A 13,035-nucleotide genomic window follows, 5' to 3' on the forward strand; every position below is an offset into this window, starting at 1 on the left:
CAAGCTGAGGTGTCCAACGCACCACATTCCCATACTTTGTGGAATTGATTGCAGTTTATGTAGCCTGATGATGTGGACAGGACCCTTGCAGTACAGTCAAACCTTGGTTTCCCAAATGCCTCCGTTGTCGTACATTTCGGCTCCCGGATGCCGAAAACCCGGAAGCAACTGCTCCAGTTTCTGAATGGTTTTTGGAAGCCGGACATCTGACGCGGCTTCTGTTTTGAGTTTCCCTATTGTATTGAGTTACAGGTAGGTAGCCGTGTTGGTCTGCCGTAGTCGAAACAAAATAAAAAAATTCATTCCAGTAGCACCTTAGAGACTAACTAAGTTTGTTATTGGTATGAGGTATTGTGTGCATGCACACAATTTTTTTTATTTTGTTCCTATTGTATTGACGCATCTGCTTTCAGTTTTCGGTTGTCGAATATTTCGGAAGTCGGACGGTCTTCCGGAACAGGTTACATTCGACAACTGAGGTTTGACTGTAATGTGATTCACTTCTTGCTGTCTTAACTTCTGTCCATATTGGCAAGTGAAAAGCCAGTGGGGGTGGCAGCGGCAACTGACCAGCACGGTCCAGAATGTTAATGCATCCCTATGCAGTGGACTTGTGCCTACTGTCCTTAAACAGGCAGCAGTGCATTCACATCTGAAGAAGCCCTTCCTGGACTGTGGTTTACAACAACTACTATCCAGTTATGAATGACCTTTCTTGGGTAAGGTGGTGCAGAAAGTGATGGCAGAGCTGCTGCAGGGGTTCCTGTAGGATATCAGTTTTGCTGATCCATTTCAAGGCACACTTTTGAGACTGATTTTGCCTTTTGTTGTTGTTTAGTTGTGACCTACTCTTTGTGACCCCATAGACCAGAGCACGCCAGGCACTCCTGTCTTCCACTGCCTCCTGCAGTTTGGTCAAACTCATGCTGGTAGCTTTGAGAACAGTATCCAGCCATCTCATCCTCTGCCGTCCCCTTCTCCTTGTGCCCTCAGTCTTTCCCAACATCAGGGTCTTTTCCAGGGACTCTTCTCTTCTGATGAGGTGGCCAAAGTATTGGAGCCTCAGCTTCAGGATCTGTCCTTCCAGTGCTGATTTCCTTAGATGACATGTATCAAGAGCTAAACTGGGGGGATGTGATTCTGCCTTTTTTGTTGTACAGTGATCTTAATACATGAGGGTGTCTGCATAGGTGTCCTCTTGATAGGGCTATCTTTGGGTCTGCTATGAAAGCTGCAGCTGATGCAAAATGCAACAGACCACCAATAGCACATCTCTGTGCTTGCATTGGCTGCCCATATTATTATATTAATTTGGAATACAACTAACAGCTTGGGTCCATGATATCTGAAATACTTCCTGACACATTATATCACAGTACTTTATATCACACATTATATCACTCATAAACTGTTCATGCAAACACTCAATCATTGATGCGTCTATGTAACATTATGGTGCATGTTATGAGTGCATGTTGTGTAATTACACCATAACTGCATTAAATAGCAGCAAAATAGCAAATTAAGACAGCTATCTAGGTGCCTTTGACAAAGCTCAGTGAAGTCATTCTGAAGTTTCAGTGGGAAAACATAAGAAACCTATTGAGATGCAAAAAGGGCATTTTTACTTTAAAAGGTCAAACAGCCATTCATGTCCCATTGATGAAAGAGCACATTCACAGAGTTGGCTGTGTGCAATTCATTTCTTGAGCCTAGTCACTCAAGAAGGCAGGGATTTCAACTGAAGCTTCTGATCTAATCAGAGGGCAAGGAAAAAGTCCCTCATGCTTTTAGATCACTGTACAATAAAAGAAAAAGGCAGCATTAAATTGTTCTTTAATTTCATAAAAATCTGGCTGTAAAAAAATCAGCTAACAATTCTTCATCACATCCCTCCTCCAAAAGTTCCGCAAAAGAGGTGTGCCTTGACTTGCTTCCTGTTATAGAAACAAGATGCATCTAAATGGGAAGGAAATTCCACAGACATGGAGCCACCACTGAAAAGCCTTTCCGAAGGCCTCACACTTTGGAGAAGTTGCCCAGTGTGTGTGTGTGTGTGTGTGTGTGTGTGTGTGTGTGTGTGTGTGTGTGTTTATGCAAATCCTAAGCCTGCTGAACTATCTATTTATCTATCTATCTTGTGTGTGGATGGAGCCATTTTGGCTATATACAGATCAGCATTTAGAACACTGAAATTGCTTTTAGCATATATTGTGATAATTGGAGAACATACACTCCTGTTTTCAAAATAGGACATGCTTAAAAGATTTTCTAACTTTAATAACAATCAGTATAGGACTTTGTAATTAGCTGTAAAATTAGTATTTTCTTGGGATCTCTGACATTACTTCTCTCTACTATGGCAAAAGTATGGTGGGAAAATATATTTGGAATGCAAGGCTACCTTCCATTCTTTTCCAAAAGTCATTTCTTGGAAATCATTAATGTTGGATAGACTTAACAATTCTACACCTTTTAATCAGTTATAAGCATTCCCATTGTGCAGGACAATTGATAGTGTTTTGGTAAGAGCATAAAATGAAGTAGAATAATTTCATTTCAAAGTACATTAAAATAAACAACTTCAGAAAATAAAAAACAATACAATGTTAACTGTGTACACTGAAGACATGATTTTATTCTTACTGTTCTGCATATGAAAAGAAATTTATTGGAAGGAACTGAGTATGCAGCACTAGATCTATCCAAAGTATATTTTCAAAATGCCATGTATGGGGATAGCGCTGCAATTTTATTATTGCAGGTGGGAAAATGTTACAATAGGACTCAACTGCATAATTTGGATTGATTATCTAAATGCTGCATTTGACTTGTTATCATCTTGATGCACATGTGGCTAGGGGAAAGAAGGGCTAAGAAACTGAGAAAGTGAATTGAGCATCTACTTTTATTTGCTGCAATTGGAGTCACTGATTTCATAAGGGGAAGTCCCTGATGCTGGGAGAGCACATAATGAGCCATTCTCATTGAAATAAGCTTATTTACTAGTTATTTTTTCAGTATTCCCAGGGACTCAGACATTTATTTTCAAATTTGGGAAGATGGGCTCATACAACAAGAAAAAATAAAAAATATTTCCTGGACATTTGTAAATGTCTGCTGACTTTGGTTTACACAGGTCTTAATATTTATGTCATAGGAGTTACTTTAGCATATTCCCATACTTTGTTAATCAAAAAATAAACTAAGGACCATAATGGGACAATTCTGATGCATTGTTCTACCGTTATCATTGCACTTGTTGAAATGGGTATGTGGAAATATATATACTGTGTGTGTGTGTGTGTGTGTGTGCGCGCACGCACGCACGCGCACGCGCACATATATATATATATATAGAGAGAGAGAGAGAGTGGTCCATAGACCCACAAAACAGTTTCAAAACACGATACAGTTAAGACAACCAAACAGCAGGCGAAAGAGACTGAGGTAGTCATTTTGTTATGTCTAGAGCATGATGTTCTTTGTTTCTTGCAACCTCCAAAAGAAACTTTGCCACAGTCAGTGTAATATCATTTGACCTATCCTCCAGAAGGTATTTAACATGGGAGGCTTCAGATTTTCCCGGCAAATTTGCTAGTAAGGGTTTGATCAGTTGATCCCTTGCTTACTCATACTGCCCATAATGCAGCAGGATATGGTTCATGCAATCGATGTCCTGAGAACATGAACAAAGCCTATTCTGATAGGGGATGCCTCTCAGTCTACCATTTAGAACTTCCGGTGGAAATACATTTAATCTAGCTTTGGTTAATAAATGCCGATAGGTGGGTGTGGATAAATTCCTAAGATATGAGGCTAACTGAAACATCTTAGGAATTTGTCGGTACCCACCTATCGGCATTTATAGGAACTGATATGAAAGTCTGTGTCTGAAGGGAATCTCTTCATGAGAGATTTTTGAACAAGATCCTTGATTCCTGTTGGGTCCCACTCACAAACCCATCTCTAAGCTCTGTATTGCATGTGATATGGCAGTATACTAGTTAATTTTATAAGCCTTTAAGAAGTGTGTAGGCAAGGATAAAGTGGTAGAAATCAGTGTTAGTGCTGTGGAAAATGCTGTTCAGGTAGGTAGCCGTGTTGGTCTCACGCAGTCAAAATAAATAATAAAAAAATAAAAACTTGTCCAGTAGCACCTTGGAGACCAACTAAGTTTGTTCTGGGTATAAGCTTTCGTGTGCATTTCATTATCTGAAGAAGTGTGCATGCACACAAAAGCTTATACCCAGAACAAACTTAGTTGGTCTCTAAGGTGCTATTGGACAAGTTTTTAATTTTTTAAATTTATTTCGGCTGTACACTACAGTAGGCTCATATTATTTGTAGCCAAGCTTAATACTAAGCAAGCCAGTACTTGCTTGTACTCCTTCTGTTCACTGTTCATAAAACTTTTGATACAGATTGGTATGGGAAAATAGCAATGTTAAAGCAAAGCCCCTACCCCTTTTTTTTTTTTTTTACTCCATACTATCAGGGACTCTGTTCAGGGCTGCCCTGATTTTAATAGCCTTTCCTTTTGGTAGAAGGGTCACCGCCAATATAGTAGTGCTAATGGCTGCTACTGCACAGGTGCTCAGGCAAGGTTTGTCCTCAGCCTCTAGAGCAATGCAAGTGATAACTGGCAGTAGACAAGGGTTTACATTATCCTCTGGACTTCCTTCCTGGAAAAAAAAAGTTATAAGATAGGACTAAAAATGATTATATATATTATCCCACCAATTGTGGGGGAGGGTGATGAATGCAGAAAACAACAACTGTTCGAGTGGGTTTTTTAAATAATAATAATAATAATAATAATAATAATAATAATAATAATAATACCTTTATTGTCAATGTACAACATGTGTACAATGAAATTAACTGAGCCTCCCCCCCCCCAAACACTCAATGTCATTGCACTCTGTGTGCTTGTCGCACAACACACCAACCCCGAAAGTCAGTTGCACTATATTATTTTCCGTTCAGCAGCCTAACAGCCCACAGATAGAAACTGTTTTTTAGCCTGTTGGTACGACTGATTATAATTCTATATCTCCTGCCCGAGGGTAGAAGATTAAAGAGGTGCTGGCCGGGGCGTGAATCGTCCCTGAGAATTTTTCCCGCTCTCCTAAGGCAACGATCCCTTGTGATGTCATCTAGCAGACTCAGGGGACGGCCCATGATATCATGTGCTGTGTTCACCCCTCTCTGTAAAGACTTTCCGACCGACATGCCACACTGTGATACAATATGAGAGGACTCTTTCTATTGTGGACCGGTAGAAGGAGGTCATCAATTGTTGTTTAACATTGTTCTTTTGCAAGACCCTGAGAAAATGGAGAAAATGGTTCCATATCATCCTAAAGCATATTGTGACAAATTCATAAAAGCCAAACATTAAAAATATTGAAAGTAGATACAAAAGTAGACCACATAGCTCAAATAGCTCTAAAATAGGACCATATTTAGATTTAGACATATTCCAATAGATTTCACTGACGAGCACAACAGCATTAGCAGAGGAACGTCATGTTCAAAAACATAATTGTATTTCTATCACAAACCTATCTCACTGTTTCAGGAGTATCTCAATTTCACCTAGCTCTATGTCAATGTTTTACTTATCTTTGGAGTCTTGTATACGTCATCAAGAACACTTGGTAAGTAAATGGAAGTCGATTTATGAAGAGGAAATAGTTCATCTGCTTAAGGGTAAATTGGATTGCTTGACTAGAAGAAATTGTCAAATGTTACCTGGTCCCTTCCCCCTATCATGATATATATATAGCCGAGTACAGGTATACTGTTCCTGACAGATTTTTATTCAGATTGCATTTTCAGTCTTTGAAAATGAAAGATGATTGTTGTAAAGATGTCTGTACTGCAAAAGCACTGCTTTCTCAAAGTTTTAAAACTGATCTACTTATTCCATAAGAAATATTCATTATTAAGAAAATAAGACAATTAAAAATATTTTGGTTATTTATTAAGGTGTGGCCTGGAAGGAGATATTAGCACTACATTCATATTTTTCAGTTATCATGTGATGGTCCATGTGCAATTGGATCATAGGAAAGAGCACAAATTTTTAAAAAGGCAGGGCATAGATTCATTGATTATGAGGATGAGGATGATAAGGAGATGAGGATGAGTGAATTGTAGCTTCCATAATGTGATATATATGTTGGCCTGTAACTCAAAGGAATGTTGCATCATCTAATTTTAAATGGATCTTAGGGTGACTTCACACTTGACATTTTGTTCTAAGGTACAAGTACAAGTACAAAATACACTTGGCTTACATCAGTTGTGTATGGTGCATCTTCCTTAAATAATTCCTTCCCAGTAAAAAATGTGGAAGCAGTGTTTGTGCAGTTTGGAGTTTTGAATGGAGAGGATCAGAGAAAAGAGAGGTGGCAGGGGAGGGGGGACAAGGAATGGGAGTAGTAGTGTGTATTTTCCTCTGATTAGAATCTACTTGTATATTTGGAAACAAAAAAAATTGTTACAAAGCTACCTCCCACATTAAACTTTGGTAACATTGATGCTAGAATTTCTCACTGTTCAGCAGCAGGGAATGTGTTTTCTGAACTCTTTCAAAATCCAGGATAGCTTTGGCTTCTTGGCAGTTTGACAGAACCTTGCTTTATGTTTTGTGTTAATCAATGTTTAACATACCAGAAATAAAAGCTATCATCTGTATCATGCGACTATACTTATTCCGCTCCATTTCTCTTTCCTATTTGGTCAACAAAAGAAGACCTGAGTCTTACTGTTATAGATATCTAAAGTAGGGAGGAACACAGAGCTTAGTCCAGTGCAAAACCCATTTCACCTCTGCAAATAAAAGTAGAAAATGAAATCTGTAAATGTTGTGATGAAAGAAAATTAATATAGAAAATCAAATTATTCAATATCTTCTTAAGTCCATAAGCCAAGCCTGGTATTATCTCAGTATGTATTGCCATGAATCTCTGTAGCCAGTTTTAAAAGGACACAGACATTTCTATAGACATTTAATTTATGTGGCTGATTGCAGTGTCCTCCAGAGCTGTCTGGTTCTTTTACAAATTTGTATCCACCTGCTACTTCCAAGCATCTCCTTTAAAATGTGTGCTGGGACCAAGCAAATGGGGCCACTTCCATAGCTCTTATGATGATACAACTAAGCTGCATGTAGCCTCACTTTTCTCTCTTTCTAATACCCTTACCATAATTTTTCTACCTTAGAAAAGATTTGGAATTGCCCTCCAATGCACCATGTGATGCTGAAGTATTTATGCAGCAACACCAATAACTTACTGATAATCTATTTTAAGGGTTTATATCAGGCTCCCAGTACGAGACCAAGGCAACAAGGTTTCTATGAAGTGGTACTGGGAACCCCAAATAAGACCCTATGTTCTGCTGTAAATTCTTGTAAGAGCTCATTCAGTCTAAAATACCATTATTAACATTTTGGGTTTGTTTGTTTTTTACACAGGTTTACCGAGCAGAAATTGCACCTCTTAAAGAGAACGTGAACAATGTTAATGACCTAGCTCATCAGTTTACCTCTTCTGAAATACAGCTTTCCCCATATACCCTCAACCGCCTCGAAGACTTGAATGGAAGATGGAAACTCCTGCAGGTAATATTGTATAACATAACCCTAACCCTAAAAATGACTGTCTTAGGTAAGAAAATGGTTTTACAATCAGTATTCTAGAATGTTTCTAGCAATACATTGTATTCCACTCGTGTTCTTCATGCCCAGCATGAATAGTTGCTTGGAACTGAATAAAATACATAAAATATACCATAGGCTTCAACATGTGTATCATTAACTGGATCAGAAACCATGTGCAGAAACTCAGTTCCTAGCACCCATTCACCAACAAGCTGCTACATGCAAGTAGTGCTGGTTGTATAATTAGCAACATCTGTTTGGTGAAGAGAAGCTTGTGGCTACTGCACATCCTCAGTTTACTCCGGGCCATTGCTTTAGATAAGGGGTAATTTCTGTATGCTTTCCATCCTTCTCAAAATGCTTTAATTCCCCACTTCCTTCCTTTGAATATATTTTATCGCATGTGGAAGACTGAGCTTTGCATTTACTTTCATTGCTTCAATCCATTCTCTGTTCTCTTTCAAACAATTCCTGGGAACATTAATTTTAAACAGTACCCTTTTCTACAAGCAGTTTAATGGTGCCTTCCACCTTGCATGCAATGAGATTACATCAGTAGAATCAAATCCAAAATTACAGAGCATTATATTCATTGTGGTCATTGGCAGAGTTTGATCAAGCTATTAAGTTTATCAAAAAGGTGGTTTTCCTTTTAAAGGATAATTAAGTTTTCCATATAAAATAGAAGCAGATTTTTTTAAAAAATGGGTAAAGGCTGTAGTGCGAATTAGACATAGACTGAGCTTAAAGACTATATATATTCCTTTAACATCATGTGCAGAATCTACATATTAACTTGATTGTATATGAATACATGATACTGTTGCAGCACAGTCCTACATACACATTCCAGTGTTGATGGCTGAGGGGCTTAGGATTGTGCATAGTTGCATTTCTCTTGGTGGAAAGGAGCGCTGCTGGTTTTGGTGCTCTACTCCTGCAGATGCCCAGGCTGCACCCAGAAGGCTGGAGAGCTAATGCTGGCAAGTTTTCCTGCCAGCAATAGCAATCAGAAAGCCCCGAAATGAGATGTTGCGGTCAGAGTGCAGCACAGGCAGCTTTGAATCCACTGGATCACTAGCTTCACAGATTCCCCAAGGGGGCCACTCCTCAGTGGCCCAAACATGGGTTGACCTGGCATAAAATTAGCATGAGCCATCAGGGATTCAGATATAGCAATGGATCTGCCACTTTGCTCCTCCCTAGCCTCAAAATAAGATTTCTTTGTTACACAATCAGTAGATATCAAATATGGAGTACTGTATATAGACTTGGATTGCCTGAAAGTCATACAGCTGACACTTAGTTTGCCTGTGCAGCTGAGCTTTATGTATGTGGGGTGGCTATTCCTTGCATTGATGCCTACACTGAATACTGCAATATGTGGTTAAAAGGGCACATTTTTTACAATCTACGTTCTGTGTGCTGGGGTTGGTTTATGGATGCCAATGTGCTCAGATAAGCTGACTGATACCTGCAACTGTAGACATGAGATGTCTGTGGAGGCACAAACGTCCAAAGGGTGCAAAATAGATTATTCAGTATTTCTAAACAAGATCCATGTGGCCATGCCCCTGTATCTTAGTGCAGTTGGTAATATGTATTTATGTGGGCTATCAAGGGCAGCTGCTGCGCTCTCTCTCTCTCTCTCTCTCTCTCTCTCTCTCTCTCTCTCTCTCGCTGTGTGTGTGTGTGTGTGTGTGTGTGTGCTCAGGATTCCAGCAATAAGGGGTCAGGAGCCTGGAGGCTATTTTGAGTAGGTTTGCTGACTGGATTACAGGAAATTGTATATTTCAGTTTAAGCATCCATTTGCTTGCAGATAACTAATAGAGGAAAATAGGTCAGGGGATATTTTGAAGCATTATACCTTGCATTAATAACTTGTATAAAAGAGGCTACTTCTCTGTCAAATACATTTCTATTTCCCAATTTGAAATACATGTTATTGTGGCAGAGGTATAAAATTAATGTTTACTCAGATTATTTTTCTCTTGTGTTTAGCATGATTTGCTAGTTAGTTTAAACTATCCTGAGTAGTAGCATCTCTGTGTTTTGGATCAAGAAAGTGAGATGATTTCAGTGTTTTTTCTTATTCTTATTTATTAAACTTATTAGTTGTATGTTGCCTGAATGGTCTCCCATTAGATTTTAAAACTTTGGTCCTGAATCTGCTTCCTTTTGATAGTCACTGTAATTTTTAAAAGCATAAAAAGCTAAAAGGTCTTGTAAACCATGAAGCAAAACATCTATATTAGTAAAAGCAAGTTTCATCTTCCCAGCAGAGGGTGATTCTGATCTTTCTTAGAACTTGAAATCCTCTTTTAGTTCCAGTAGTTAAGAAATTGCTCTTGTGTTTTGCTTGAGAATCAGAGCTGTTGCCATGGCCACAGTTTTCATGGTTCCTGAATGGACTATCAATGAATTAATTGATTATGTAGTTTGACTTCTACAGTTAGCACCATGTCCACTTCTGTGAGCTTAATATTTGGCTCTAAGGAGCATCTTCCATGTGGAAATATGCATGCTGGCTTTTTAGCAAAGTGTGAAGCATGGAGGAGTAATCTGTTTCCAGCTACTTTCTGATATTTGAGTCATAGCTGTCAACGTTTCCCTTTTTTTAAGGGAAATTCCCTTATTCCGAATAGGATTCCTCGCAAAAAAAAGGGGAAAGTTGACAACCATGATTTGAGTAGTGGCAGATACTTTGTCTATTTGAATTCTCTGTTTGTGAAATTTAAACAGCACCTCTCTTCATATTATACCCTAAATAGGAAATATGATTTAAAATATATTTAAAACTATTGAAGAGCTACAGTTGAAACCTACTATAGCATGGCATTCTATAAACATCTGTGTTGCTCCCTGATTCTTAAGCTGTGTGTAGCTGTGTTTCATTCTCAGTTAACAGTGATTTAATTGCAAATCCGCCTCACGTTACTAATTTAGTTAATTTATTCATAATTAACAGTATTCTATTTTCTGCCAAGATTTGTGGCACTGCAATAATAGTATTTTTTCATTAAAAATAAAATGTAAGGGTTGAATTTCTGAGGGTCTTTTTTATTCAGTTACCTTGTGAAACTAAGTTAAAAAAAAAGTGAAATGCTTAAGACATTTATTTTTTTCTATTAGAGTTAAATGAGAAACCTTTAGGAGCATAACTTTTGAGATGAAATGTTTTGCCAGCTTTTGTGTGCCCTAAGGTGAACATTTACATTGGAGCTGAGAGTTAACTTCCTCCAACAGAAATAGTCTTTTCTCCAATGGAAATACAGTACTTCTTCCTTTGGAAGAAAGGAGCCTTTGGATACAACCCAATACCTACTTTTACTCCCAAAATTCTCAGAAGGCCATGCAATCACCCTCCTTTTGGAAGGCATGGGCACATTTGCAAATCTGTGAAACTCATGTAAGCACTATACATGCACTGCAACCAAGCACATACCACAACCTATTTCATTGGCTAGGACAGAATATGTGACTTCTGTATGTAATGGTAGTATTATGAGGTCTTATTTGTTTGCATTTATTTATCACATTTATATCCCACCTTTCCTCTAAGGATCTCAGGGTGGCATACACCATTCTCTTTCTCTTTCTCCACACAACAACCCTGTGAGGTAGGCTAGGCCAAGAGGCATTGATGGGCACAAGGTCACTCAGTGAGTTTTTGTTGCTGAGTGGGGATTTGAACCCTGGTCCCCCTAGTCCAGCATTCTAACCACTCACCACACTGGCTGTCAGAAGCATCTCCAAACTATTTCATTTTAGGCTACAGTAGTTATAATGAGTGTAAAACTCAGAATCACTGGGTAAGATCTTCAACCAGTGGTGTGGTACAGTGTTTAGGGCATACAATGTTGGACTGGTGCCAGGGAAACCCATGTCCAAATGTCCGCTTAGCTATTCAGCTCACTTAGTGAGGGGCAAGTTCCTATGATCAGACCCTGACATGGTAGATCAGTGGTTCTCAAAGGGTGTGGCGGTGTGGCAGGAGAGGAGGGCAAGTGTGGTGGGAAGATATGCAACCAGATACAGTATCCAAACACCAACTGTGAATATGTACACGTGAAATAGAATTGGATATGATCTGAGAGGAAAAGTGTTAGGAAAATGTGGTACCATTTGATAAACGATCACCTGAAACAGCTACCAGTTCCCTGGTTTTGTTTGATTCTGTTGCTGGCATGTATAGTAGGAGCTGATGGATCTCAAGAGAAAAAGTTGTTGCCAGCAGGGGCTGCGATCAATAAGAGCTCCTTTGGGTACACATAAGAGCTTGTGCTTACCAAGCAGAACCTTTTATTCTCTGAAAAGCAGCTCCCTCGTGCAGTGTATCATAAGGTGCTTTTGAATTTCAAAAGCAGTTTTCCATGTGGTACATAGAGCTGTGATCTAAAGAAGAAACGCTTTTTTAAAAGCAACCTTATTGTTCTTTTTTGATAATCACAGAGAAGTGGGTGGGTTGTTCTTATTCAAATTAACTTCTTCTTTTCTTGTTGTTGTTGCTTTCTTTATTGTTTTAGCAATGGCTCCCTATCTCCTTCCAGTATTATTCTTTTTGATTAAGAGAAAGTCAGTGCTGCACTCCTCCCCTCAGCCCCGCCTTGAGTTTCTCAGGGGAAGACCGCAGCAGAGTACTGCACCCATCAGAGATAGGCTTTAAGTGGTGGAAGTTATGTGAATTACAACTTACTTCACACTGCCATTCCCTTAGGGTCAAATTAAATGAGAACACAGCCAATGTCTGAGTAAGTGCATATAAGCTTTGAAAGAAAGAACAACTCACTGGGTTGTCATTAGTTTCCCAGTTCCAACTTTTTCCACAATGGTAATAATGTATGACAAGGTTTCTGGGGCAAGAGCAGACCACATTGCCAGGCAAAAAGAGCCTGATCATGTAGAATCAAATGTCTTCTCTTGCTGCTGCTGCTGCTGCTGCTGCTGCTGTTGCTGCCAATACTACAATCTCCACAACACATTAATCTGCCAATATGTGTTAAATCCAGGGATAAGGAACGGGACAGAGTCTCATTGTCCTATTATGGTTCTGTCAGTTAACAGCAGGTGAGGAGGAAGGAACCTGGGCACATAAACCTAGGCACCTTTATACTGTATCTGGCCAGAGGTCCCAAATTGCTAGCCATGACAGATGGTATCATTGGTTCTTATCCTTATTGGAAAATTCTATGGTTAACAAACAATGAGTCCTCCTCTCTGCTCCACACCTGCTGCTCAATGGCATGTGTAACACAGCCTGCGCCACCACAGCCATGCAGCAGACCATACTTTAAGCCACCACTATCCCACCACTGCCAAGCACTTGATTAGTGTAAAACTGTTGTATCTGATATTGACTCCT

The 13,035-nt window shown here is 39.1% G+C and overlaps 1 protein-coding gene across 10 annotated transcripts in view; it reads left to right on the forward strand.

Moving 5' to 3' along the window:
* DMD (dystrophin) overlaps positions 1-13,035 on the forward strand; it is a 985,465-nt gene that overhangs the window by 818,551 nt on the left and 153,879 nt on the right. For all 10 annotated transcript variants that reach the window (XM_077927390.1, XM_077927397.1, XM_077927392.1 and 7 more), the window contains one exon: positions 7,487-7,633. In XM_077927390.1, coding sequence (XP_077783516.1) covers positions 7,487-7,633 — 147 coding nt within the window. The remainder of the gene's footprint in view (positions 1-7,486; positions 7,634-13,035) is intronic.

This window comes from Podarcis muralis, chromosome 4, assembly GCF_964188315.1.
Source record: "Podarcis muralis chromosome 4, rPodMur119.hap1.1, whole genome shotgun sequence".
Lineage (NCBI taxonomy): Eukaryota > Metazoa > Chordata > Lepidosauria > Squamata > Lacertidae > Podarcis > Podarcis muralis.